The 26,916-nt window shown below is 37.9% G+C and overlaps 1 protein-coding gene across 2 annotated transcripts in view; it reads right to left on the bottom strand.

The window, feature by feature from the left end:
- The window catches only part of DAPK1 (death associated protein kinase 1), an 86,960-nt gene that overhangs the window by 25,458 nt on the left and 34,586 nt on the right, over positions 1-26,916 (bottom strand). The window contains exons 2-12 of one of the 2 annotated variants that reach the window (XM_069000732.1): positions 19,038-19,259; positions 8,377-8,515; positions 6,399-6,528; positions 6,065-6,113; positions 5,894-5,920; positions 5,318-5,470; positions 5,132-5,177; positions 3,386-3,475; positions 2,886-2,978; positions 1,198-1,317; positions 168-266 (exon numbers count right to left, since the gene is read on the bottom strand). In XM_069000732.1, coding sequence (XP_068856833.1) covers positions 168-266; positions 1,198-1,317; positions 2,886-2,978; positions 3,386-3,475; positions 5,132-5,177; positions 5,318-5,470; positions 5,894-5,920; positions 6,065-6,113; positions 6,399-6,528; positions 8,377-8,515; positions 19,038-19,259 — 1,168 coding nt within the window. The remainder of the gene's footprint in view (positions 1-167; positions 267-1,197; positions 1,318-2,885; positions 2,979-3,385; positions 3,476-5,131; positions 5,178-5,317; positions 5,471-5,893; positions 5,921-6,064; positions 6,114-6,398; positions 6,529-8,376; positions 8,516-19,037; positions 19,260-26,916) is intronic. The other variant, XM_069000734.1, reaches the window with a different exon arrangement.

Genomic DNA, 26,916 nt, shown 5'->3' with positions numbered 1-26,916 from the left:
GAAATTGCTAAAGACTTGCTTTTATGTTTTTGCTGTGAAGACAGAAAACAGGATCTACAGCTCAGAGAAGTTTTTAATTTCCAATACCGCTTGGTCTGAACTACTTGTCTCCTGCTAACTGTATGAAAAAAACTTAAAAAGAGCAGTTGACAAAGCAGAACCCCAACCTTATCTTGAACATCAATACGAGATCCACGCTTTAAAAGCAACTGAAGCATCTGAATGTTTCCACAGCCGGCAGCAATCAGTAGTGGAGGTGTTCCATGCTAGCAATGAAATACAAGCAAGAATGATAAAATTAATTTTTGAAGGATTAAGAAAACAGTGGACTAGAAGGCAGGTATCGAATAGCATTTCTGGATTTCCACTTTCAAATTAAGTCTTCAGGAAATATTGTATGAAAATAATTTATCCCTTTATTCAAAAAAAATTACTGCAATTTTCTGTATTTTTGGGATGAATTTATGATAGATCACACAGTAAATTTATGCTTTTAAAATCAGGAATATTAATGTTATGCTCTCATTAGCCTCATTTGGCAAGAACGTCCCCCTTTGCAATCCTCTTTGCAGCTACCACACCATCTCAGACACAAGCCATCAGCAACATTTTGGAAAGTTAAATGGGACTGCCCATTAAAACAAAAAATACAGTGATTTCTTAAATGGTTCAGTACCCCATCACAGTAAAATAACATACATTTCACTTCTCTACTGCTCTTCATGAATATTTCTGAAAGTACTTGGTAATGAAGGTCACTATAACCATGCAAAAACGTGTGACAACTTGCAACTCTGCAGTTTGCAACTTCTCTTTCTAACAATGCTTTGTAAAGTCAGTTTTGGCAGTCTGGTTATTCCTAGGTATTCTACCATCCTCATCTGCCACAAGAAACAGCAACTGCAACCGAGAGCAAAGGCTGATATTTTCTACATCACTGTTCCTGACAATACATTTGAGTTATACATTTGAAAGGCCTAGGCAAAAAATCCCATTTTGGGCTCCATTTTAATGTATCTTGAGAAGACTGAACACAAAGCACATTAAAATTTCTCCTAGAAAAAAGGCAGAATTACGTCCCATTCCCTTGTCTTCATTTCAGGTGTTACATTTCTATTTTACAGCCACACTGCTCTACCCAGCAGGGTGATAGCTAGTCCCCTACACACCTCACACCTTAACACAGACCCACACTACCTTGTTGGGTTGATTGACATCATAATTTGTCAGAGATCCCAGAAGGTGCTGTAATCCAGGAACATTGTCATCATTGATGGCATGAATAATAGCTTTCATCACAAAAGAATCTTCCTCGTCCTTGCAATTAAATGTGAAAGAAGAGAAATTGTTAGCTTTAAGAAAAATCCCTATCTAAACAGCTGCCAAGACATCAAAAAAAATTAAAACCTAATTTTTTTTAAATATTATTTTTGTAAAAGAGTGCTTCAGCTGCAAGTTGTAATCCTCCATGAAGCATATAGCTAGCATGTATGCATGTTATTTGAAAACCCACACCAACCCCCCCCCCCACTTTTTCTAGTAAAATATGCTTCCCTCTTCTTCACACACAAACCTGTTACACAGAATTCTTTTGTTAGGTGTATTTTTTTTTTCTTCATAGGAAAAATAGATTATAGGTTTCAATTGAAGCAATACTTGCCTAAAATGAAATGAATTCTGTGCATACATGTGAAGAGGCGCACTAATACCAACTGAAGTATCAGGTTTTGTGCCATCCAGAAATATGGCACAGGAGAGGTACTTTGGCCCAAGCTTTCATCTATTCAAATGGATCAGTTAAAAATCTAGAACGCAAGTAATGAGCCTAGATACCTCTGCAAGTGTAACTTTATTTTTCTCCTATGCACTAGAATTTCAAAGAACTAAAAATCACAGAGCCCATTATTTGGATTGCTCTTAACTCCTCTCTTCTGAGGTTTCAGATTTTTTTAGGACACTAACAATGGGCTATGATCCTTTCTGCTGGAACACAGGGGTGAAATGCTGATCCACTGTTAAAAGGCATACAGATAGCTGAGGAGGGGGGGGTGGTGGGCAGGGAAAGGAGAACAAGAGGAGGAGAACAAAGAGCACAGAAGCCAAAAGATAAGAGGAGAATAAGTGGAAACATGAGCATGGAGTTGCACAGGAGGGAAGACTGAATGCATAAAAAGGGCTTTGCAGAATTTTTGAAGTTTGATCCTATTAATGCACAGAAAAGATGATATTCCCCAGCTCTAAACATATTAACACACATTCCTTGCTGATCACAAGGAATTTATGAAGCATGTATTAAAAATTGTAGAGTAAGCTAAGAAGAATGCTTTTGGATTTACAAGCATTTGCAATTACAAAACATAGAGCAATTGCTCCTAACTACTCAACTCTAGTCGTATCTAACACCACAAACTGAATGCTGGCCAACTCTAAAGTCTCCTCCTTAAATAACTGCTTGTTGTGACACTGCTGTCTAGCATTCATTGGATCTAAGAGGGTCTCAATGATTTTGAATGTTCGGTGAAAAAAAGTGGAATATAAGGAATATTATTTTAGTCTACACAATGATGATGTAAATGATGAGTAAAATTCAGATGACACTTTTTCACCATATAATTGTTACAGTACCAAAAAATCCTCATGAGTCAAACTTCAAAATCAAGAAACAAATTTTTGACACCAGCTATCAGCCTCAACATGGTAAGTTCAATTTCGAAGTTTCAAGATGCAGAAGATCAAACTATGGATAACTGCCCTCTGTAGTCTTAAAATCTACTTATGAGATTAGTTAATTATGCAAATTTTCAAGAGCCTAATATTTCTGTTAGTTAGAAACTGGCAAAGTTCATATATGATCAAGCATTCTAAATATATAAGAACACACTTACCAGAGTATCATCACTTCTAGCGACACTCATGCTACTTCTGGACAAGAAAGATCTTGATAATCTTTGGCACAAGGAAATTAAGCGCACTGATTGCTTTATAAAAATAATAAGAAAAAAGCTATATGTAAAAAAATTAGAAAATTCTGATAGGATGTTATTGCAGAGATTTTAAAGGACTTGGCAAAACAATGTGAATTTTGACTTCAACACTCCCATCTCCTTTTTATATTGAATTTGAATCTTCAACTTCTTTTGTTATTTATAATCCAGCAGAAGCACAAAGCAAAGAATCCACACACAAGCATTTGTATGCATATCATTAACAAAGAAGTCCTCTCCCATACTACCATACTCAAGCACTTAATTTATTCCCAGTGATGGAAGAATTTGTTTCTTCTTTCTTCTTTTCCACTCTTAAATGCACTGACCTTTCCCTGGAACAGGCAATGCTACTTCATTTGTATGTCACCAACATTTTGATGTGTCATTGAATGACTTACTTTCCATTTTCGTCGTGCTGCAAACTTTTTGAATTTCTCCATGTTCACTGCAGAAGCTTTTCTGCTGAGTGCTTGCTGGGTGTCTTTCGGCTATAAGCAAAAGGAAAATAAAGCCGTTCTAAAAAATCCCATGATTTCTGCAGGTAAGACTCTGTCCCTCAGCGATGACTTCCACTTACATAATAATAGTACTGCAATCATACTGTAATAATAAAGTAATTGTAAGCACATAATTTTAATATTCACAGTCTAGTGTGGCATAGAGATGAAATTTCTTAAGAAAATGCCATAAGGGAAATCCAGACCTAAGAAAGCAATACTAAAATGTGCTTCTACATTTTAAACAAAATACCCCTTCAAACATCAGAACCTTCAGCCGTGTCCTTCACCTCCCTCCCTGATAGAGGCATTTGATTTCCAAGATAAATCCTGTCTTCTGGGAAGATTTCCTAACTGATTTTAAATGCAGAAAATCTTTGTTACAGTCTCAGTGTATTTACCTGGATGCTGCTGAACAATTACCCCCTCCCCAAACAAAATCACATCCCACCTACCAGTGCAGCAAGCTCTAAGCCTGCAACCTTTCAAATTTTTGATAGGCTAAAACTAAATACTAATGACTAGTGAAGCATACCAAATTTTGCATCTTATGATTCCATTCTTAAAATAATTTTTATGGAGATATATATATATATCACAGATCATGGAAAGGCTTGAGTTAGAAAGGAAATAGTTTCAACCTTCCCTGCCATGGAAATGCAGGTGAAGATAGTGGTGGAAAAGGGGAAAAGAGATATGACCAGTGAAGTGGGAATCAAATGCCTGGAAATTAAGGTATAAAACAAAGTAATAGGATACAAAACAACCTGTCACTTTGCATGAGTGTGGACCTTGGTCCAAGAGAGACAACCTTGCTTGCTTTAGTGGTTTAAAATATCATGTCAGTATGTTCCACACATTTCAACTATTTCAGATTACCTCAGCAAAAAGTCAGCAAAGCATGGTCAAATTTGTAGTTTGGCAAATTGATGTAGAAATGCCTGCCCTCAGATGTTGTACTGTGAACTGAAGCAGTTGTGGCACAGATAAATATTCTGCTGATTCTCCGAGAAGTGGAATGGGATCAGATACCCACTGAGCATCCCCACATACTGGGAAATCAATGGCACTGAGGGTTTACTGCTCATAATCAGAATGTGATATAGAATTAAAAAAATTAACTGCCAGGTACTACTACACACATTAAGAAGAATGATAGGTGCCATTTTCTCCCTCTCAACCTAGCAGCTTCACAACAGGTCAATCCAAACCAAACACTGAAACACTGAAGGAGGAAGTGGACCACCAACCCACATCAACTGCTCTCTTCAGTCTAAAAGGGAAGGACAGAAGAGAGATTACTCTTTTTTCCCAGTCTAAACAAGGGCATTAGAAGAAGAAAAATTAGTGGTAATTGGACTGGTTTTAGAGACTTTATCTTTGTCAGGGCAATGCTCTCTGAAGATTAGCTTCTCTGTCTGAGTATGAGTTTAATTCCCATAGTGGGCTACTTCCCAACTGCTAACTCACATAGAGCAGATATTAATGAAGCCCACATTCTGCATATGTTAGCTTTCATACAGACAGCTTTCCAAAACAGTAAGTTACATTAAACAATTATAACAATTTTCCACGTTAAGGAATTTGAAAAGTATGAAATGAAGAATGATTAAAAGCAGGACAACAGAGAATGAATGGCATGCTAACCTTGATCCAAGGATGCAGCAAACTGTCTTGAATAGTCATTCTTTTCCTTTAAGAGAATAAAAGATAGAACTGTTTCAGATATTAAAAAATACATACTGTTTTATGTTTATTAAACTAACATCTCAAAATATAATGTAATTTGAAATATTAGAAATGTAACTGCCACACACAAGAAAAACAACTCACTTTGGATCCTTGACTAGAAGTCTTCGTATAAAGTCTTTAGCTAGGGCACTGGTATTACTGAAGAATTCTTCTTCAAATTCATAATTCACAGCAGACACATTTGCCAACGTTTCCTGTTTGGTTTCTCCAAGAAATGGAGAGGCACCACTTAGACTGCAAGAAAGACAGTACATTCCTCTTAGTACATGTTGTAGCACTGCTGCTTCAACCCTCTAAGATAAATAACAGTAGGAAGCGAATATTTTTCTTTTCTGTTTTAATGCTGCAAATGTACTTTCACGAAGATGTGATGTAGCAGGGCAAAAAACTGTGCTGTAATTTCTAAGAATACTGGTTAAGATATAGTTGTAGGAACATCACCTACAGATTTGAAGACAGTTTCCCATGCTACATCAATGCTGATTAATGGCAATTCTTTCAATAATTAAACTACTGCTTTCATGATCATACAACTTGAATCATGATGTGCAATCAGAATGGTATTATTTGTACAGACATGACCAAAACCCCAGAGGATAGAATCAGAATTAAAAAACAACAGCATTTCAAGAAACACCCATAGATTTTGGTACTTACAGAATATAAGTTATTACACCAATGCTCCTGGATTGAAGGAAAAACAAACAAAAAAAGGATGAGGGAGAGGAGAGGAAAATAGATGGAGAGAGAGAGAGAGGAGAGAAAAAAAAGGTTAGAACATAAGCATAATCATGAGAGACTTATTTCAAGTAAGATCCAATAACTTACCACATATCTGCTTCAAGACCAAGAGGCTCATAATTTACTATTTCAGGAGCTAAAGGAAAAAGCAGCAAGATAAGTACCTAGTCAAAGAACAGATGCAAGTCTCACTCTGAGTCTGTGTATGTCAGAGATAATAAGCTAAGATGCTGATAGATAAAAACACCTTAATGCAAGACTAATTTGAAAGCAAATGCTACAAATTGCTTATTTAAATTTCAAAATATCACAAATTACACAAAAAATTTCATAATCTGTAAATCAGCCAAGCCAAGATAAGCCACTAATACTGTTTCACAGACTGAAAAAGAATAGTTTGAAGAAACAACAGTTTTCTTACCAACAAACTCTGGCGTTCCAAAGATGTTTTTGAATTCATTTCCAAAGTCAATTTTGTGTGCTAAACCAAAGTCAATAATCTTGATTCGAGGCTTTGGTACATTCCTGTCCAACAACATTATGTTTTCAGGCTTTGAGAAGGAGGAAGGGGGAAAGAAAGAGAGATTACACATAGGTACGAACTGTGGACCAGTATTCTTCAGCACTGAACATTTCTCTTTACCTCCTTTAGACCCCTGAATTGTGTTTTAGGTGGAAAAATCCTGTCTTTTCCTATTATGATCTATCATATGCTAGAAGTTCACAACCGTAAATTAGGATTTCATGTTCATATGGAAGCGCTGTGATTTCCACAAGGCCAAGATTTTACTTCTTGTAGATATCACAATTGCAGTTTTCATGTGGACTGACCCTAAGAGAAACACACTGTCCCCAGTAAAGGGGACACACCCTGTGCTATAGCCATTCCAGCACTGCTGGGAGCTTGCAGGAAACAAACTGCTATAAACTAGTTCCTGGGTTTGGTTTACATTAGTCCCTGAAAGAGGTTTCTTTCACACCACGTAATCAATCAGGGAGGTGTATCTTCTTGCTTTTGGATGTTCCAGGGAAACTTCTGGAGTGGTCCAGCTCCCATATTTTAAGGCTCAACACACTTAAAAAAAAGGAAAAAGAGAAGGTTCTCCATCTTTTCTAGCTTATTTTGAAATGTAGACTTTATATTACTTCACACCAAAGCTCTGCAAAACCAGAACAAAGAAGATGAAATGTCAGGATTATCAGCAAAGGGTCCTGTTTCTACACTGCTCACTTTGCGAGCACATAGAACCAGCTACTTAGACTCCATATCCTGTCATCCATAAGCTGGTGTGCTCTGAAGAGGTCCTGTAGCTACATCCATCCTATTCAGAGTGTTAAGGGCTTCTGGAGTCATTAAGGACAGCTCTTCATTATCACCCTTCCTCCACCTTTCTTTCCCAATCACAGGACCGGATACGTGCAAATGTAATTTTCTTTATTTCCTTCCTGCATTTCTATTGCATATTTATTGGTCTGCACATTGCTGCCCACTTTAACACACAAATTTTTGGTATCTAGTGTATCCAAGGATGACTTGTTCAATTACAAACACATTGGCAAAAATTCACATTTCATACTCTAAAAAATACATTCCTTTCTAGCTTTACAATTTTTTTTCTTGCTGACTGTCATACAAAGACCAAATATATTACTGAGGTGATAAGGATGAAACTGAAAAAGGTATGCTTACCCTGAAATCCATTCCCTTCCCTACCTCATCCCCCTTTCTGAACCATATTTCAACAGTAATGAAATAATCATGCCTCCTTTTTCTCTTATAGACTGCTGCCCATTTCAGCAGGCTTCAGGGAATGTTTAGTTGTCTACTTTTGAAAAAAAAATCTTATGGGGGAAAAGATCCTGAAATTGAAACATTAAAAAGCAGTTGCTGAGTTTAGATACAAAAAGCTCTGCTGTCATTACCAAAAGGATGCAGTTAACAGCTTTTCTGAAAACAAACAAAAAAGCCACAAAAGGGAAAAATACAGAAGAGGAAAGAATCTGCTGCCTGCTCCACAAAATTCCTTGTACTTAGTGCAGTTTCAATTAAGTGCCAAAAAACCCCCCCAATTAAAAAAGAATGTTTCACCCAGATCCCATTCACATTAAAAAAAAATAAAAATCACAGTCTTCATTTTTATTTCAATTTTGTTTTCTCAGAATGGTTTCGTTTTGTCAGAAGTTGCCATTTCCCCGGAAGAATCTTACGTTGGGAACAGACGGGAACTATTTACAGTTCAGTAACTTCTTTCCAATGGCTGAGCTTTCCCCTATCTACATAAGCTAGCAAAACAAAACTGTGGCCAAGATCTGCATGATGACTGATTTGTGGCTAGAATTACAGAGGACTTTAATGGATACTGCTTACAGCTGTTGAAGTTTTTATCTGTTCAACACACCTTAAGATCAAAGTGGGCAATTTGCAGAGAGTGGAGATACTGAACACCATTAAGTATCTGCTTGAGAAATTCTGTAGCTTCCTCCTCTGTGAGAGATTCTTTTTCAGCTAAGAAGTCGAAGAGCTCCCCACCTGCAACACTTGGAGAACAGAAGCAGAGTTATTGCCAAGCTTGTTTTAACCGGTGGGTTCCTTTTAGCATAGCTGTCCTCAAACCAGCCTTGACAGGATCCAGATGCTTTAAAGGTTGCAAATATCAGAAAAGATGATGAAAATTACTTAATTCAACACCCAAAAGAGTTAGTTATTCCCTCCCTCCCCCTGAAAAGAATACGGTAAAAAGAGTCTTACTTTTAGACCAAAAAAAGTTTAGAAAACCCAAACAAACATGTTTGACAGTATCTGAATTTAAATGAAGTAAAGGCCTCCTACTCTCTATGCACATTTAAAAGAATAAAATTAAATATGAAGTAATGAGACTCAAAACATGCTAATGTTTTAACAGCACATTACATTAGCTAGAAAATAAAACATGAATTGGCTCATACCAGTAAAACATTAGATTTCTACACCCTCATTGAAAAATACAAAATTTAAAGCTTATTTTAAAATATCTATTGGCAGCTGTCCTACTATTTAGTTTCTAAACTCCTCAGAGCATTCAACTATTCAAAAATATTTTCTCTTCTTTGAATACGGTATTACAAGCAGCACCTATATTGTATTTGTACTCTAACATGTATTTGTACTCTAACCTTTTCTACAATGAAAAGCCCTTAAGACTGTTTCTAGTAAGTGTTCTAGCTGCACAGCAGAAAGAAAAGAGGTATGAGAGGGTACATAAGCACATCTGGATTTTTCCATTTGAGAGACAGAGAAGAATAAAGAGAAGATGACCCTCTTCTCAGCTCCGTCAAGCAGCTCTTGACTCAGTCAACAGCATTAAAAGATACTGAAGTGATAAGAAACAGAACTACAGCTATTCCTAAAAAACAGAAAAACACCTTTCAGCTGAAGGACATATAAGGAGATGACTGCCCACTGTGGCAAAATACTTTTCCCATCTGTGAAAGCAGGGGTATTACTTAGAAATGCCTCACAGATTGCAAAAATGGTCATAATACCCCCTATAATTTACATTGTAATGATATTAAACAAATTCAGAAAGTGCACCCTAATTTTTATTGCTTTTCTGCAGGGAAAAAAAATAATCTGTTCACAATTTAAAGTTCTGATTATGAAACATGAGGCAGCAATTAACATATAACAATAGGCAAATAGTTTGGGCAAATTTCTGGAAATACATTTGACTTCTTTATCATGTCTACTTTTTAAGAGACTTGATCTACATTATTGTAATGCAAATTGCATGAAAAGTGTATTTTAATGAGTTCTTGGAGCTTTCATTGAGCTGCCTAGACAATAATGAGAGTATTGTTTTGGGTATTATTTGTCTTGTAATATTTTCTGCATGAAAGCAATTATTGAAACAAAGTGCCATTAAAATATAAGAATTATAGACTGGAAGGACTAGGTTATTTTAATAAATTTTTGTGGTTGTAGAGACATTAAGATGGAGTTCCTAATGATTAAATCCAACTTGTTATTTTACAGAGACTGGTCAGAAGCATCTTACAAATGGACACACATGCATATCCTCTCATTGTTTGCTTCTGAATTAAAAAAAAAAAGAAAATATTTTCAGGCTAACGTCTGTATCTTTGCAGCACTGCACTAAACAGTGACATTCATTTCCAGTTATTGGACTAAAGGCCTTAGCATCATGTGAACCTTGCTTCCATGTGTTTACAAGTGGATGTTGGCTGCAGTTGTTGAGAGGCTGTAAACTGGAGCACAGCCATGCCACATGGAGCAGGCAGACTCACTGTGGCTACTGCCCCAGCTGTGGACAGCTGTGCCAGCAGCCACAGCAAAACCCATCACCTGAATGCCTTCAGCATGGTTTGGCACTGGACTAGCTATCGCAGTTTGGGGAACCAGAGAAGATGGATCCTCAGCTGAGGAAGAGCCTGTAAGACTGCACCAAAAGACTGCATCTGGTCCTGCTTTTCACCCAGCTCAAAACCCTGTGAAACAGCAAAAGCTCCTGCTGGTGCTTAAATCAGTTATCAGCAACCACAAATACAAGAGAAGTACTCAGGCAGGCATTTGCAGCAATGCCCTCTCCAAGTACTGTGCTGCCCGCCCTGCAGTCTCAGACTGTGACAGTGTCACACAGGTGGTGTCATGCTTTATGGCTGGTAAAGCTTCCTCTTACTCCTGTTGGCATTTTAAAGATATGCAGTCTGTGAAACTTAATAGTCATCTATGACTATCACTGATTATACACATTCCTTATAGACCCAAAAGAAAGATTTAATTCCCAAGGTTTGCAACTTTTAGAGATATCTGCATTTGTAAAATGGAAAGAGCCTCTTCAGCTTCTTCTTATCTGGAATTATTCAGATTCTGTACTGCTGAGTACTATTCTTCTGTCTTTGCCACAGGTTAATTGTAGTGACATTTCTTTAATGACATATCATAAGCCTTGTAATTGTGTGCAATGAAATTTTATCTGTATTTCACAGGTAATATACCTAGTGCTTGCAAATCTCGAAACTGAGGGTCAAAGAAGCTTGAAATGTTTTTTTCTTTTTTAAAACTGGAAGTTCATTAGAAAAAGTGGTAGATTTTTCCAATCTGTTGTGTGCTTCTTTGATTCTTAAGTACTGCCACCCTAAGTGACTTGGCAGCTCTTGCTGAATGAGTAGGCGAGTGAGGAGGGATGGGCTGTAATGCACTCAAAGTGTTGTTCCAGAAGCAGCTGTACCTCTGGTCTGTGGGACTTTGGTGTGCCCCCTCATATTACACATCTCACTCTTGATGTCTAGGAGGAGATCCTGCGTGGGTTCACCTCAGAGAGGGGGCCACTGTGAATTCTCCTGCTGGTAACTCCTCAGCTGTGGGGGCGAGCTCAGAAACCCGTGTTCTCCCCTGGGGTGCTGCCATAGCTGGCAAGCACAGTGCCCATCTAGCTGCTCCTGCTGCTTACTTTTACTGGTAGGGACATAAGGCATGAGAGAAAAGGGTTTTTATAGCAATGAGGAGTAAAAGTTATACTAGCATGCATAAGAAGCTTCACCTGGAAGCTCAGAAACACCTGGCATCCCAGAAAGGTCCCTCTGCACCCAGCAACCTCTAGGGAGGCCCTTCTCACACATATAAGGCAGCCACCCATGTCCCCATGGGAGGTTGTGTTTTTCAGCTTCCTCTTCATGCTCTTCAGGAGACTACTTATTCCTTACCATTTTGCTGACTCAGGAAGGTCTGATATTAAGCTGTACTACCACGGGCACACAAAAATCCATTGTATCACTGCAAGGCAATCTTCAAGCGAGTCATGGAGGGTTAATACAGGTCCACACTCAACATCCTTTGTAAGTTTGACTTCCACAATTAATTGACTGAATTACAATGTCGTCAGATTTATCAGCAGAGCATGGTTTCACAGATTTTGTAATTGGATTATATATGTAGAATAACTAGATGATCTTGACTAGACTTCCAGATATTACAGATGAAGAAATGGGTTAGAAGAAGCCAGTAAAGACACTGGCTGTGTAAGCTACTGCAGCCTTCACAAGCGTCCTAAAATGCTGTTGAGTTTTCAAGTCTAGTCCTGTGCTTCAGCCAGTGTAACACAGTCCCACAATACACAAACACTGCACATTTTAGTAACCCAGAGTCACCTTTAAGAGTGGAACCAGAAGGCAAGCAGAGAGCCCCATACCACCAAGGAACCTGTGTACATCCCATCTCACACACAAGGTAATCTAAAGAAGAAAGCACAGGTAATTCCATACATCAGCCCTTTTGGCTGGTCTTTTTGAACATCATCTTCTACCAAGTACACTGTTTCCACCTCCATTACAACGGGCCCTTGTTTCTAAATTAGCTTTGGGGTTGCTGATGCACAAACACTCTGCTGAAACCTGACTGAAACCAGACCATTGCATGGGTTTCCCAAGCCACACAAACTTGCTCCCAGCCCACCTTTGGTCCTCTACAGAGCAGCCCACACAGCCAACATCTAAAAGACTGCTGCCCCAACCACCAGATGGAGAAAGATGCTTCCTGAAGGGAGTGGAGGCAAGAGGTTCACCAAGCACCAGTGCTTCTTCCTGTACAGGATTTTGAAGTATCTCTACCCGGTATCCCCAGGAAGCACAGAGCTTCTTTCTGTTCCATTCCTCTGTTTGCTGGGAGGAATTACCAGACAGCTTCCTGACCCGTTCCTCTGTGCCCTAAGACAACTCTAACTGCCAAAATACTAGTAAGTAAAGGATGGACAGCAACCTATACCCATTCAGATTGACAGAGAAACTTGATTGCAAGTTAAGTCACAGCTAAATTCCTTTATGACTACAAAGCCTCCATGTTCATCTTCACATACTGTTTTCCTTTAAAGCATTCATTTTTTAATGTTGCTGTATAAAAACTTTCTGTTTACATTAAATTAAGTCATAATTTTGCAGTCATAATATGTTGTTCAAATATCATGTTCAATAAAATTGTCCTTTATGGCAGTCACATCTTAGTCCTACCTAATTCTAATGTACTCTTGACCATGTTATAACACAGAAAGTCATAAGAGCTGAGTAAATCTATTTTAATTGTTATAACATGACCTTTTATATTGCTTTAAAGTAGCAGAGCACATGTTTTTAGAAATACTTTGTATAAACATTTTCACTAAGAGCAAATCTGGTATGTGTTATTTCACTGATATTTCTAGGCAGAAGTGCTAGCTTTCCTGAAATGAGAGAAGTAAATTAAAGCTTTCAGTTGACTTCATTCTTTCTTATAAAATTCAATAGTGGTAAAAGCATTTCCCAGCCTTCCCAAAGGAAGGCTGACAGATGTGATTGCAACCCACACACCTCCCTCTGGGAAAGAAAATACATCACGCCCATGGAAAAAAGATTTCTGGATAGTGTTTTTGCAAATTGCCAGGCTTTCTTAACTATGAAACAGAACTATCACCAGATCTCAGAGGAAGTCATTATGGGAACCTACCCAGGGAACTTAGAATCAATTAACCTTCAAAGTCAGCATGGTCACCTCGTAATGACTCAGTCATATGCTATGATCACACTGCTTATTATGCAATAGCACCTAAATGATAATTAATGATTATCTAAGGATTTCTAATGAATTTAAAAATCTAAAAACAAACCCCAAAATCTAGGCCCAAATCCCTTGAAGAAACATTTATCTTGCTTAGATTTAAAAACAACATAAACTAAGTTAAAGAAGCATGCTATCAATTTATTCCAGTTTTAAAACAGAACCAATTTGATAAATTATCTAAATTCTTCTCTAGTCCAAACATTTATTCTGTCAACTTGTAAAAGAAATGTTTTCCCTATTCTGTGGTCAAATGTGTATTGTATGACAGCCAGTTACACAGTTGTCAGCCCAAGACTAGATTCATATATTATTACTTCTGTTTTATGTAAGAATAATTACATTTGACTTCATTTCACTGCCTTTATGAATTGTGCAGTTACCAACCCACTCCTCAGAAGTACAAAGTGTACCAAACATTTTGAAAGAGCAGAACAGGGCTGCTAGCTCATTAAATTACTGACTGGCTGAACAACACTGCGCTTCAATTTTTCTTTATCTAGCTACCAGTAAAACGAAGACATGTTACAGCATCAATATGCCTTTTCATTTTCATTTGTCCAGCTTCTATCAGAGACACTAACTGTCATGAAATCCTCTCTTTAGTGTGCCTAAATTCTTCAATTATACCGAACAAGAAGCATTGGCCTCATTGCCCAGCCAGAACACACATACCAAAACCTGGACTATAACTTAAGCAGTTAAGTCTCACTAAGGGGGAAGCCTGAACACTCCTGTGAATCTTTCCTGCACCCAAACACTGCTGGTATACAGGTTTCCATCACTGAAGTTCCTTAAGTGCCCGGCATCTGGATACAGCAGCTGGTTACTTTGGCCCAGCAGAGTGCCTTAGTATTTTGATCTCATCCACAACGTTCAGATTTAATGTATGAGGAGCATTCAGGTTTAGCAAACAAGAGGGACAAGCATTTTGCTCAGGGACTGCAGCACGTAGAAACCAACTCTCCCTTCAAGATGTGCTCAGTGTGTGGCAGAGTCTCATAGGCTCTGAGCCTATTCTTTCAGGCCTGTCAAGCCTTTGTTCTAACCTGTCTACATATTCTCTGTGCATCTATCTGTGGGCCTGGAATTTAGGATTTTGAAATCCAAAGGGGGAACAAGATCTACAAACTAGTGTCACAGGGTTTTCTGCCTCTTGTTACATCCCAGAAGCACAAAATATTTAATCCTCCTCTTAAATTTTGGTGCAAAGCTACTGGAGAATAACTTTCTTATTTATTTACAGGTAAAATTAACAAAAATCTCAGAGGTACGTTAACCAAAAGACAACTGAAAAATAAAGAAACCCTGTGACGACTTCAAGCTTCTCTGGAAGACAGGCTATAACTCTCTTCCAGAGCATAACTGTAAAAAGTTAAATTAAAGCCCCAATAAGATAGAAGAGGAATTTAAAGAGTTCATAATTATTTGCCCTTATTTACTCTTCAATGATCAACTAATGATATTGTCATAATTTTTTATACATGGATGTATCATCCTCTCCTTGCACTGTTCTGTTTTGGTTAGTAATATGAAGCTACCGACAAAGTAGAAACTTGGAGACAGTGGGGTGCATAGAACCAAGTTTAAAAGAAAGTTTATGCTTTCAAATGAAGCATAAATCCTAGTATTTAACGTACAAATGCTTCTAAGTTAATGTGATTTCACTCTAGTACTTTCAAAGCTTTCTATTTATTAAAAATATGTAAAACAGATAATCATCACTCAGAACCATGCTACGAGAGCTAACCATCTTAAGATTTCAAATTCAGAAATGAAGTTATGTTCTTTGCAGAGAAAAGTATGAAAACCTAACTCCATCCACAGCTTCCAAGTGAAAGGAGTCAGGTATTGCTATCAAGACATTTTTAAAAAAGAGACTACCTGCCTTGTTTTTGTGAATTCTAAGGAAATACTATAGACTACAGGATGAAAATATTTATTCTTTGTGTTGCAGCAATAAACCATAACCAAGGCTCCACAAAGAACCAAAACATTAGTATATTTTTATGTCTGCAGTCTAAATAAAGGCATAATATAGTGGAAGAGAAAATAAAATGGAAGACAGAAATTATGCACCCAAGGCCAGAAAAAGGGGAACCAAGTAGGTGCAAAACATGCTTGAGGAAAGAAAATAATTACCACTGTGCAGAGACATCTGTGTTTTCTAGCCTGCGAAGTCTGAAAAAATGATGGCTTCAGCAGAGCTCACTAGAAATAACTCAGTACTGCTAATATATAACAGACTCTAATTGCTGCAGCTGGATAGAAAAAAGTACTATGAAATTCTGACTAATTCCATTATTTGTGTGATAAAAGGAAAAATAAGAAAACTATTAAGGTTTTAAGTTAGATGAGGAAAAGACAGTGGTTTCCAGTTTGTATGTAATATGCATAAGATTCCTTTCAAGACAATGACAGAGTCCACAGAGTGGGAATTTAAAAGGTTATTTCCAAGTCAAGAAAGGAGACACCTGTCACTAAGACCCAGAGTTATGAAAATATGTCTGAATGCTCTAAATATACCAAAAGACTGCAATTAAGTAAGGCTCTTCAAGGACATCTCATGCTTGTGCATGGCTGCTGAATCTTTTAAGGAAGGATTTGGTTTTAAAAGTTTCATAAATTAAATGTTTCATAGAACTTGGGTTTTTTGGTAGATCAGTTTCCTGATATAAGGTAGTTGAAAGAAAAAATTCCAAACACCTGTGTGGATATAGCCACTCTGTTTTGTACTCCGTGCTCTGAGGACCTACCTTGCCATTGCAATAATTAACCAACTGCCCACCTATTCCTGCATATAAATCATGACCTTGAATAGAATCATAGAATGGTTTGTGTTGGAAGGGACCTTAAAGACCATCAAGTTCCAATTCCCCTGCCATGGGAAGGGTCACCTCCCACTAGAACATGTTGCTCAGAGCTCCATCCAACCTGGCCTTGAGCACTTGCAGGAATGGAGATCCAGAACTTCTCTGGGCAACCTGTTCCAGTGCCTCACCACACTCACAGTAAAGAATTTCTTCTAAATATCCAATCCCAGTCTACCATCTCTCAGTTTGATGCCATTCCCCCTTGTCCAGTCAATTGCTTCCCTCTAAGAAACTGCCAATTAGTAAGGCAGAAAAATGTCTAGGAGGCTGTACACAATATGGCAAAGCTCTTGCTGAAGCAGAAAATAAAAATCAATAGTGAACAGGCCATAGACCCTCTTGTCCTGGGACTGTGCATGTTGACATACGGCAACAAAAGAGCCGTATGCAATTGGTCAGTTATACAAAATTGTGTCTCTGTGTGGTATACTGCCTCATTATTGTAGTCAGAACAGAACACAAGTGCCAGGAGATATACTATGTTCTAATCAGAATGGAAAATGGACACTTAGGATAGATTCTGAGGATAGCAAAACAGGTTATTTAATGAGATCGTAGCTTTACCTCTGTTTGTATGAAACTGTTCTGTAAGAACAAAGACTGTCAAGAGGGTAGGTCCCTAGGCAAAATGTGAATATTAGAACATTAGAGAAAAAGGATTACATATTTAATGCCTAAGCATGCGATTAAAATGACAATCCTGTCTTTTCAATAGCTTTATGTAACATCATGGTGATTTTGAGAACTACAAAACTTTGTAGCAGTTAGCATATTCAAGTTTACAAAGCGATTGCTAATGTCATCTTTTCCTCTTCAACTGTCTGAATAAATAAATGCATTACCTTTGTCATATCCAAAATAGCACTTCTTCAACTTGAAAGACTCATAAAGCAGTTTGGAAAAGTGAAAACAAAAATCTCTGATTGAAACAACATAAGGATTGCTGGCCTCACAAAACAATTACCTAAATTGCAATGCAAATAATTTGCTGAGCTTCATGCCATCAAGTTTATGAAATATGCAGATTGTCATTCTTCTGCTCAATGGACAGTAGTGGGGATATACTGACACACACAGCAACCCTTCTGCCAAAAGGGCTCCCATTCCATGCGCAAAGTGGGGGTGGGTGGAATAGTCCCATTCCTCCTACCACTGTTTTGATTACCAAGTCTCCCGCACAGCTTTCAAGTACAGACACTGGCCTGATTTCATCTGGACAGATTACAGAGCAGAAGAGCTGCAGAAGCAACAATACTTTGACAGTAAGGTTATAGAGCAAGAGAACGTGAGACTTAGTATCAAGTGGGGAGAGGAAGAAGCATCACACTAATTTTGCCATGTATTCACCTCACACTTCAAAGAATTCTGAGCAAAATCCAGAAGCAGTAAGAATATAAAGAACTTCTGTGTTATACAGGAAGATAATTTAGTTTGGAAAAAAAGACTTGTTTAAATTATCCAAATATGGCAAATTAATGCAAGTGTGTACAACTGGAACTAAAAAACCAAGCCAGACTACAACTATTACAATAAACCATCATATGCTGGACTAGAAGTGTAAAAATATGTTTGCATGAACATAACAAAGTATTATCATGCATATATAGACCATAGAAAAGAAGTAACACCAAAAGTTACTTCCCAGTAAATCTATACTGTAAGCCTACACTGGTTACTGAAACCATGCAAAACTGAAGTATCTTTATAAGGTAAGTGGAAATACCATTCATCTAATCTAGTAAACAGGAAGACATAACCTACACAAGAAAAAACACATGAACAGCCATGAAAAAGGTACAAAGATTCTGGTACCAAGACTTCTGCTGGCATGAAATACTAACTGTAAAGCATGGTTAACCTATACAGAACAAGTATGGCAATAATAAAGTGCCAGGCATGCAATCTATGTAAAGACATGTACATTCCAACAGAAGGCACTGACAAACTCTTAACAAGTGAATAATGCTTAGCTCCTACAATTGCAGTCTTTGAGGAACTGGAAGCCAGACTTGAAAAAATGCAGAAGTAGTCTGTGCTGACATATTTACCTCGCTCTATTAGCAATGACATTGGATGAAAAATTGGGAACTAAACCAGTGCGAAACAATGTTAAAGTTCAGTTCTCATTTCAGCAAGAGAGAACTGGGAAAGTTCTGTTCTATGTGCATTAGAAAAAGAGAAAAAGCATTCACTGAGGCCACTTTACACCAACACAGAGCACAGTAAAATTGGCTAGATTAATCTTCACTTAGAATCTCTATTTTTCTCTGCTCTTATCTTCAAATCAATTTATTTAGTTCCAGGCTATTCTTCTGGATCCATAACACCAACAGTGTTTAAAGTAACAATCAGAAAAAAAAATCCTAAAGATGCTGATTTTTTTTTTTTAAACTTTGTAGTGCATTCAGAGTGAAAAATATGTGTAGAAATCAGGAAGCTACAACACTGACTTAGAAATGAAGATTTCTAAGGCTATTGTCTATTTTCTTTTGGGATGATAAGGAACTTCCATTAAATCACTGCAATTCTCAAACTGTCTGTTTTTGAAAAACAGAGAAACAAATATTCTGCTACTCCTTCATGGGTCTCTAGAGTTACTTACAGTTCCAGAATAAGAATGACATCTGTTTTGTTCTCATAGACGTCATGAAGCGTAATCACATTAGGATGTCGAATCTCTTTTAGTATGCCAACTTCTCGCTCGATGTCTTCCCGGCTCACTCCACGGCGGCTGGATTTAGTTCTCCTTTTCTTGATGAATTTTGCTGCAAACTGCTGACCGGTACTTTTCTCCCGGCATTTTTTCACTACGGCAAACTGTCCACTGAAAAAAATAGATGATGAGTGTTCAGTTCAAGAAAATTTAGAGTTAAGACAAGCCTGTTTACTGTGGTGGGGGAAATCAGCTTTTAACTCTGCTTGACTAAGGTATATTGCCCCTTTTTATGCCATCTAGAACAATATCTGAAAAAAACCTAGAAGAGACAGGAAAGGTAATTTAATATATGGCTTTTGTATCACACAAATGTACATATTTCACCATGTCTGTAAGTAAAAGGTAACACCTTATCAGTGAGGACAGTGGATTTTTGATTATAGGGGATTACTGGACAAAAGTAATGGTTTCTGGATTTCTCCTTCCATATGCATGTTGAGCATTTTTTCTTCTGCAAGTGGGAGAATTTGTAGTTTCTTACAATCTATATGATTTGTCAATATTCACTTTATTCTATCCTCAAGTTTGTTTTTTAAAAAGTTTTTAAAACAAAACTGAGTTTCATGACACTGCTTTAGATTTTTAAAGCACTGACTAAATACAGTAGTATCAAGAATTACTGTGATGCCTTAGGTTTTAACTTTCGTATTTTTCAAATCCTGTACTGCCTAGTGTGTAACTCTGAAGTTTCTTGTGGCCTATTAGCTGCTGTTCTCTCATGCTAGGCAGACATAACAAAGCCTCTCCAGGCCTGCTCTCCAAGGACCCTCTGACTGTCCTAGGCCCAAAATAAGTAAACCAAAAGCCTCTAAAGGGGGGGCAAGCTGAGGGGAAATTACATCATTAAACTGCAGCTTTAATTGGAGAATTAACCCTGATATGCAAATGAACCAAACCTATAAAAGTGTGAAGAACTTGTGACCTGTCGTCCATCTTGGGGTCCATTTTGGCAACAGCCTCTGGCTCCCCAGGGGGTACCTTTTAAGGCCCTTCAAATAAATACCTACCTTTATTCCCTTAATCTTGTCTAGTCTCTGTTTTTAGGTAGCCTCTCAAGGCATCAACTGTTACTGTATCATTCTGTTAAGTGCAAGTTTGAAGACGGGAAGAGTACTGAGGCACTGAGAAACAAAAACGTGTGTTTGTCTTACAAACCAGAAGAAACTCCAGGAAGCTGCTGACTCCAGCACACTATCACTGATGTACAAGCCTGCTATAGCTAGATGTACACGCTGATCTAGATCAGATATCTCCAGGAGTCCAATGTTGAGTTAAAGCAAGAACAGGATTTCTAAAATTGTTTTTTCTTTTAAGTTTCCCTAATCTCTTGCTGAGGATTCTCTAGAAATTCTGTTCCTGCTTTTTTCACCATATGAAGGAATCATAGAATTACAGAATGATACTAATGAGAACAGATTTTGAAGCTAGCCCACCCTGTTAACTGAAGAAAAGCTGTTCTCTAAACCAGACTTAGAGCAGCACTTAAATCAGAGCTAGCCCTAGTGGATTTGACTACTCTAACAGCTGTATAACATTCAGATCTACTCATTTCATGCCACCATTACTACTCTGACCCTACACAGTATCCTGAGTGACGAACTTGTCTTGAACTGGGACATGCAGTTGGGCAAGGCTAAATGACTGTCACTCGTAGAAGGCAGGGCAAAGACAGGACCTCTCCTGTGAACTCCTAGAAAGACACTCTAGAGTAGGCACCACCACCTGGGAAACCTTTAAATACAGCCATGGGTAGTGAGAGAAGTATGCTTTGAGAGAAGTCTTAAGTCAACAGTCTTGAGGTTTACATTTATTCTAGTATTATGATCACCATTCAAGTTTCATTTTTCACTGTTTAATGAAATCAATTAATGAACTTGTGAGAAGATGTTATGTTGTGTGAAAAATAACTTTGCCTTAAATTCCACCTGCTCCCAATTCCGCACAAAGTTTTCAAGGATCAGATTTACCGTATGGGGACCCCCACATTATTACAAACTGCAGTGGACAGAGCAGTGCTTCAGATCACACCATATCCTCTTCTCTATCACACACAGGCTTGAAGACCTGCTTCACTTGCCTGGACTCAGTCTGCTAGCGCAATCAGAGATGCTCTTTAACATGTAAGACAATCATATGTGACTGAAAGGGAAAGACCTCTGGAATACCTGTGTCAGCCTAAACTGGCAGCACAGAGCTAGACAAGATGTCCTAAGGTTCACCAGCCTTCTCTGCCTGATTCAGTCCAATTTTGAAAAAACTTTTCCTGCAACAGTGCCTCTGAGTTTGATCTCCAAGGTATGAGCAATTTTGGACTGCCAGAGCAGAGGTATTTTCACAGCTGAATTGAAAACACAGCCTCTGTGGCTCTTGCTTCCAGGGGGAAAAGCAAGTGATTGCCTCACACTCTCTCCCACAGCATGCACATCTCCACAGAGATACAAAGCTTTATTTAAAAAGCAGTCAGTTTCCCAGAAAATTCACAGCTTCAGAGACACAACAAAGTGGAGCAGTAGACAGATGTAGACATCATCACAACTCATGGACTACAAGGAAGTCTACAAGACTATAAGCTGCTGTCTTTTGACCACCTGGCTGGCTTTCAGGCTAGAAGTCTAGACTGCCTGATATAGGAAGAAAAATATTTCTGCTTATGATTCATCCATAGGCTTGAATGCTGCATGGCTAACCACTTTCTTATCAATGCCCAGTCTGTAAGTTTAGCAAAAGCTACTGCATTATAGAAAATCTACAAAACAAAACAAAAAAGAAACAACCCTCCCCCCTACCCAACCCCTAACACTCCCATCCCACCCCCAGTCCCTACAATACAAATTAAACAAACCCAGAAACAACAAACCCCAAAATATAATATTAAAACCAAAATTACATCTAACATCAGCTCTGGAGTAAAAAAGCAAAAACATAAATCTGAACTACGCAGACATACAATATATTCTGATATTTGAGAAGATTTAATTATAAAAGTTGGTGGGTATTAAGAGTTGTCTGTGTTGATGATTTTTCCATGGTATTATTCCTATCTGACATCATTCCCCAAAGCCATTTCATGCTTCTGATGCCTTTAAGGCTAAGACTGTTTAATCTTATTTTGGCAATGAGTCAACTATGATGTTACAGCATGAGGTTGACCTACTGGAACAAAGGCGGCTGCGTAAGACAAGTAGATCTCTTTCTTTCTCTTCTGAGATATACAATTTGTTTTTTCAGTCTTTCACTATTTTCTGTCCACAACAACCTGTTGGAAGGATGCCCTGATCTATCGCTATTCAATATAAAAGTGTTAGCAGAAGTCCACTACATTGTTCAAAACCACATAACTTTAAAGACTGGTCTCATCCACAGTTAATAGGATGTGAGGCTCCAAAAATCTGTGACACTGCTTAAGATTGTAAGAAAGTTATCAACTAACAAGTATCTTGAGTAAGTGTCAGTTATACACCAAATAACCTTCTTATTGTTGCTGTTGTGGTATTTATTTAGCACATAACTGCACAATTAGCTGTTTATTATTAAACACTGTACACGCAGATCACACTTAAGCTGCAATCAAAGGGGCTGTTTCATGCCTGGGATCCCTAAGCCACACCATTTTACAACCCTCTCTAAATTCCTATTTTAAAAGCAGAGATGTATAAATCAAAGGGTTTTTACTGGGCTTCCCCTTGTAGAACTGCAGCAACAAGCTGGTATAAACCAGCTTTGAACAGGCATAGAACATTCATAGAATATCCAGTAATATCCTCCCACAGATCCCAAATTTTCAGATTCAGCATTCATTCGTACAGCATCTTCAAAGCCAGAAAAGCCCTTTAGTTTTTTAAGTTCTCTTGCTTTTGTAGGTTAGATTTAAAGTGCATGGAGTCAAAAAATGACTGCCATTTTAGGAGAAAATTACACCAACCACCCTGCACTCTCTCCCCTAAGTAAATCACAAATTCACATTTAATAAAGTATCTGACATCGTTTTTTTCCACGTGGCAGAATCAGGTTAAACAGCAAGGCAGGATGACAGCTTGATGTAAGAACAAATACTTCTGCTAATAATAGTAATTTGTTTTGTGATCTTGTAATTCTTACTCAACCAGCACTTAATTACTACCCTAAACCTGCTCTTTTTGGGACATTTGGCATACCTCCACATCCAGTGATTTTTCAGACTCACTTCAGAACAAGTACTTACCCATTACCTAATCATGACATTTCTGCATCTTTTTTACATCATAAGACACACTGCCCTTTAAAATAAATATATGTATAAGCAAAAGTTATGCAGATATGGGATGGAAGCACCAATAATATGACACCTATATGTCAACCTTTATTGGTCCTGGCTTAATGGGATCACAAAACAACTACTCATTAGCATGAATTAAGGAATGTTTTAAATACAGAGACAGTTGGTTTAGAATCAAAGGGAAAACACAAAAAAGTCCTTTCATTTTTTTCCACAAGGATGATGACAGCGATTAGGGGTGGCTGACACCCTGTATTCCCACCCACACCCAGCAGTCTGCTCCAGCCCTTCCTGGCTAGTTTCTTCTGTGAGGAGTAAAATTCTTGCCCCAAGAAACCATTGAAAGAGCTCTAAGCTGGACACAGAGTTGGTCAACTGTCCCAGTAACCGCCAGGGACCAATTTTCTAGTAGTTATTGCAACAACAGGTCAAGAATGGGGTAATTTTGCATGCCATCTTCTGCATTCCAAAGTTTAATGGGAGTGGGAAATAGGAGAAAGGAAAAGGCATTAAGTTGCCATCAGAGTAATAAGATGCTTCAGTATGTTTCTGACATGCAGGCACTTTTTTCCTAAATAAAAATTTGGTATTCAGTACAGAACTCTGAAAACACAATGTACTGAGATTCAACTACATCTACTATTTGTTTGACTACTTCCCTTTTTAAAATTACGCTAATCCAACAGAAAGAGATTTACATAATACTATTTGATTAGCCTGTGAAAGAAACTGCAACTCAACCATGGAACTACTTGTTTTCTCCAACAGAACACCTACTAGCATACTGTACACACTTCTGTCTTTCCTCAGAGATCTGCTGCAGGGAAGACCAGTGGAGCAGGGGATGTGCAGCCCCAGCAGCATCCCAGCACCAGTCTGCTCTGTCAGTAACCACTGCTAGCCACTAGCCCTGTCTGTCACCAAAAGCATCTGACCTGCTTCTGCTAATAAGGTTAGCTCTCCCGAAACTTGCTGGTGAGGCTGCAGTATCCAAGTTTTTCTGAAGAAGAGGAAGACTTGTCCACAAACTGTGAAGGGTTATAGCTACATTAAGTCCTTCTCTACCTTCCAAAGAAAGCAAAATAATATTTTCAGCTTAGCTGCAAAGACAGTTTGGACACAAACTTTTTCTCTGCCTTCCTCTCTCTTCTTTATGGTCTTGCAAAATTGGGGTAAGTCTTGGTTGACAGGATGATAGAGTACTACATGAAGATGTGACTGGGGAGCAGTTGTCTTTCATGAGTAGCACACTAAAAAGACGACCTGTTGTCTTGGAATACTGTTGTATGGAATAGCAGCTTTAGTGTCAGCTACCAGCATTCTGCCTGCAAGAACAAAAACCTTCATTTATCTTGACAGATAAAGAAACTGGGATAGTCTAAAACAAGGCTTCTTTTCAGGCAGTTTCTCTAAGTATGCATGCACTTATCTTCTTTTTTCCACAGAAAGAATGTTGTAGAACATAAAGGCTCTTTTCCCAAATCACATGTTTAATTTTGCAGTAAACTAAACAGTACAGGCAGGTAAGGAATGGCTGCAGGACTGACTGATGAGGTCCTACCATATTTGTTTAGACTCTGAGAGTAGGGAAGTCAGAGTACAGTGCTCACCATATTTGTGCTCCTTCTCTTGCCCCACAGTGTTTAATTCTCTAGCACAGAAGCTGAGAGAATGCTAGAAATGCTATTTATCTGCCAGCTCTCCAAGTACTGGAGAGCTCTGAAAAGAAATAACAAAGAACATGAAGATGAGAACATCACAGGACAGCTCAAAGATCCATGAAAGATACATGGATGCTGAACAGATTATTAGTCTAGTTATATCTATATTTTTCAATTTTAACAGCTCTGAAAAAGCAGTTTTCAATATAAGTAGCAAGTTTGCACTTCCAGTGCTGACACAGACAGTGTTTCAGTTGGTAGTGGAGCTTTGTGGTCGTGGTGAGCAAATGCATTTTTACAGTCCACACTGAATCCAAGTGGCAGCACTCAAAGTACTTGACTACTTGGTAATATGAAGGAACAGCATCTATATACCTGGAAGAAGGAGCTGGAAGCACCTGAAGCCTATTGATCACCATAAACTTGTTTCAGGCTGCACATAAACACTTGTTACAGGAACTGGCATGGTGGCCATAGCGTAACAGAAGCAGTAATTTTGGGAGTCACATGAAAAATCCAGTATTAAAGCAAAAAAAGAGGAGTTAAACATGATACAGCATTTAAGCTAAAGAGAAAATACTCCTCAAATTATATGTGAGTGACTAAGCAGAAGAATAAACCAGCTGGAATATGATGGTGGACCACAGAGATCACTGTTAAGAACTGGCTTTTTCAAGTACTACTAGTATAGTAAACTAGACTTGACTGTAAAAACTATAAAAAGTTGAGTGCTGCAAGTACACAGGCAGGAAAGTAATTGTGTTGGGCAATTGTGCAGTACATTTCCAACAGATGAGGGGTTAAAACGAAGTTGCAATTTACACCCATCAATACAATGCATGCTGATACACTTTACTTAGAATTATTTTGGAAAAGCAGCAAAGACAAAAAGAACAACACCATGGAAGGGGAAGCAAAGGGGAAAATCAGATTTATAAAAAACCCAAATGTACTGACACCTGGTATTTCTGAGTTCTGATAATTCCCAATTTCCAAATTCCTTGTTATGCACAGATGAATTTACACACTTATAAACTCCACATCTTTTAAATTATTTTCTTTATTTTTGACTTAGAATAATTTTTTTTCCAAAAGTTCCAAAAGTACTGTGATTCCACCATAGTGACTCAATGTATGTGATGCTAAGTTTGATTATCCTTCACTATGAATACATCAAATATTTAAAGTTATTTTATCAAAATATGTGAAGTATAAAAAATAATTCTTCCTTTATGTAATATTTTAAGCAAAAAATCCCCCCAACTTTCAAAATGAACTCTCTTATTACTGTATAATTTATTTAGATACTTTTCTTATCTCTACAGATCAACTGGAACTTCTGTTGTACTACCTATTCAAAGACAGTTGGAACAGTGTAACTGTTACCTTATTAATTAAATTCATAGAAGCACTTTGATAGTATCCATAACAGATGACAACATGAAGCAGTCAGAATTTGAGTTTTCAAGCAGTGTAAGAAGCAGTGGGGTAAGCTCAATTTTTTAAGCGTATTTATAGACTAAACTACCTACCACAACTTTGTGTAACTGAAGTCAGATTGCATGATGTACCAGAAAATAAAGAATTATGGTGTTGTGATTTAACCCCAGCTGGAAATCAAGCACCACTTCCCAGCCCCTCCATGGTGTGAAGGGGAGGAGAATCAGGAAAAAAATTTAAAACTCAAGGGTTAAGATAAGAACGGTTTAATAGCTGCAATGATGTAAAAAAAAAAAAATACTAATAATACCAATCACAATAACAATAGCAATGGAAAGGAGAGGGTGAGAGAGAGAGAGAGAGGAATAAAACCCAAGAGAAGGAAGCAGTGCTCAATACAACTGCTTAG

Source organism: Aphelocoma coerulescens (assembly GCF_041296385.1).
Source record: "Aphelocoma coerulescens isolate FSJ_1873_10779 chromosome Z unlocalized genomic scaffold, UR_Acoe_1.0 ChrZ, whole genome shotgun sequence".
NCBI lineage: Eukaryota > Metazoa > Chordata > Aves > Passeriformes > Corvidae > Aphelocoma > Aphelocoma coerulescens.
This window is presented reverse-complemented; position numbering and strand designations above follow the sequence as displayed.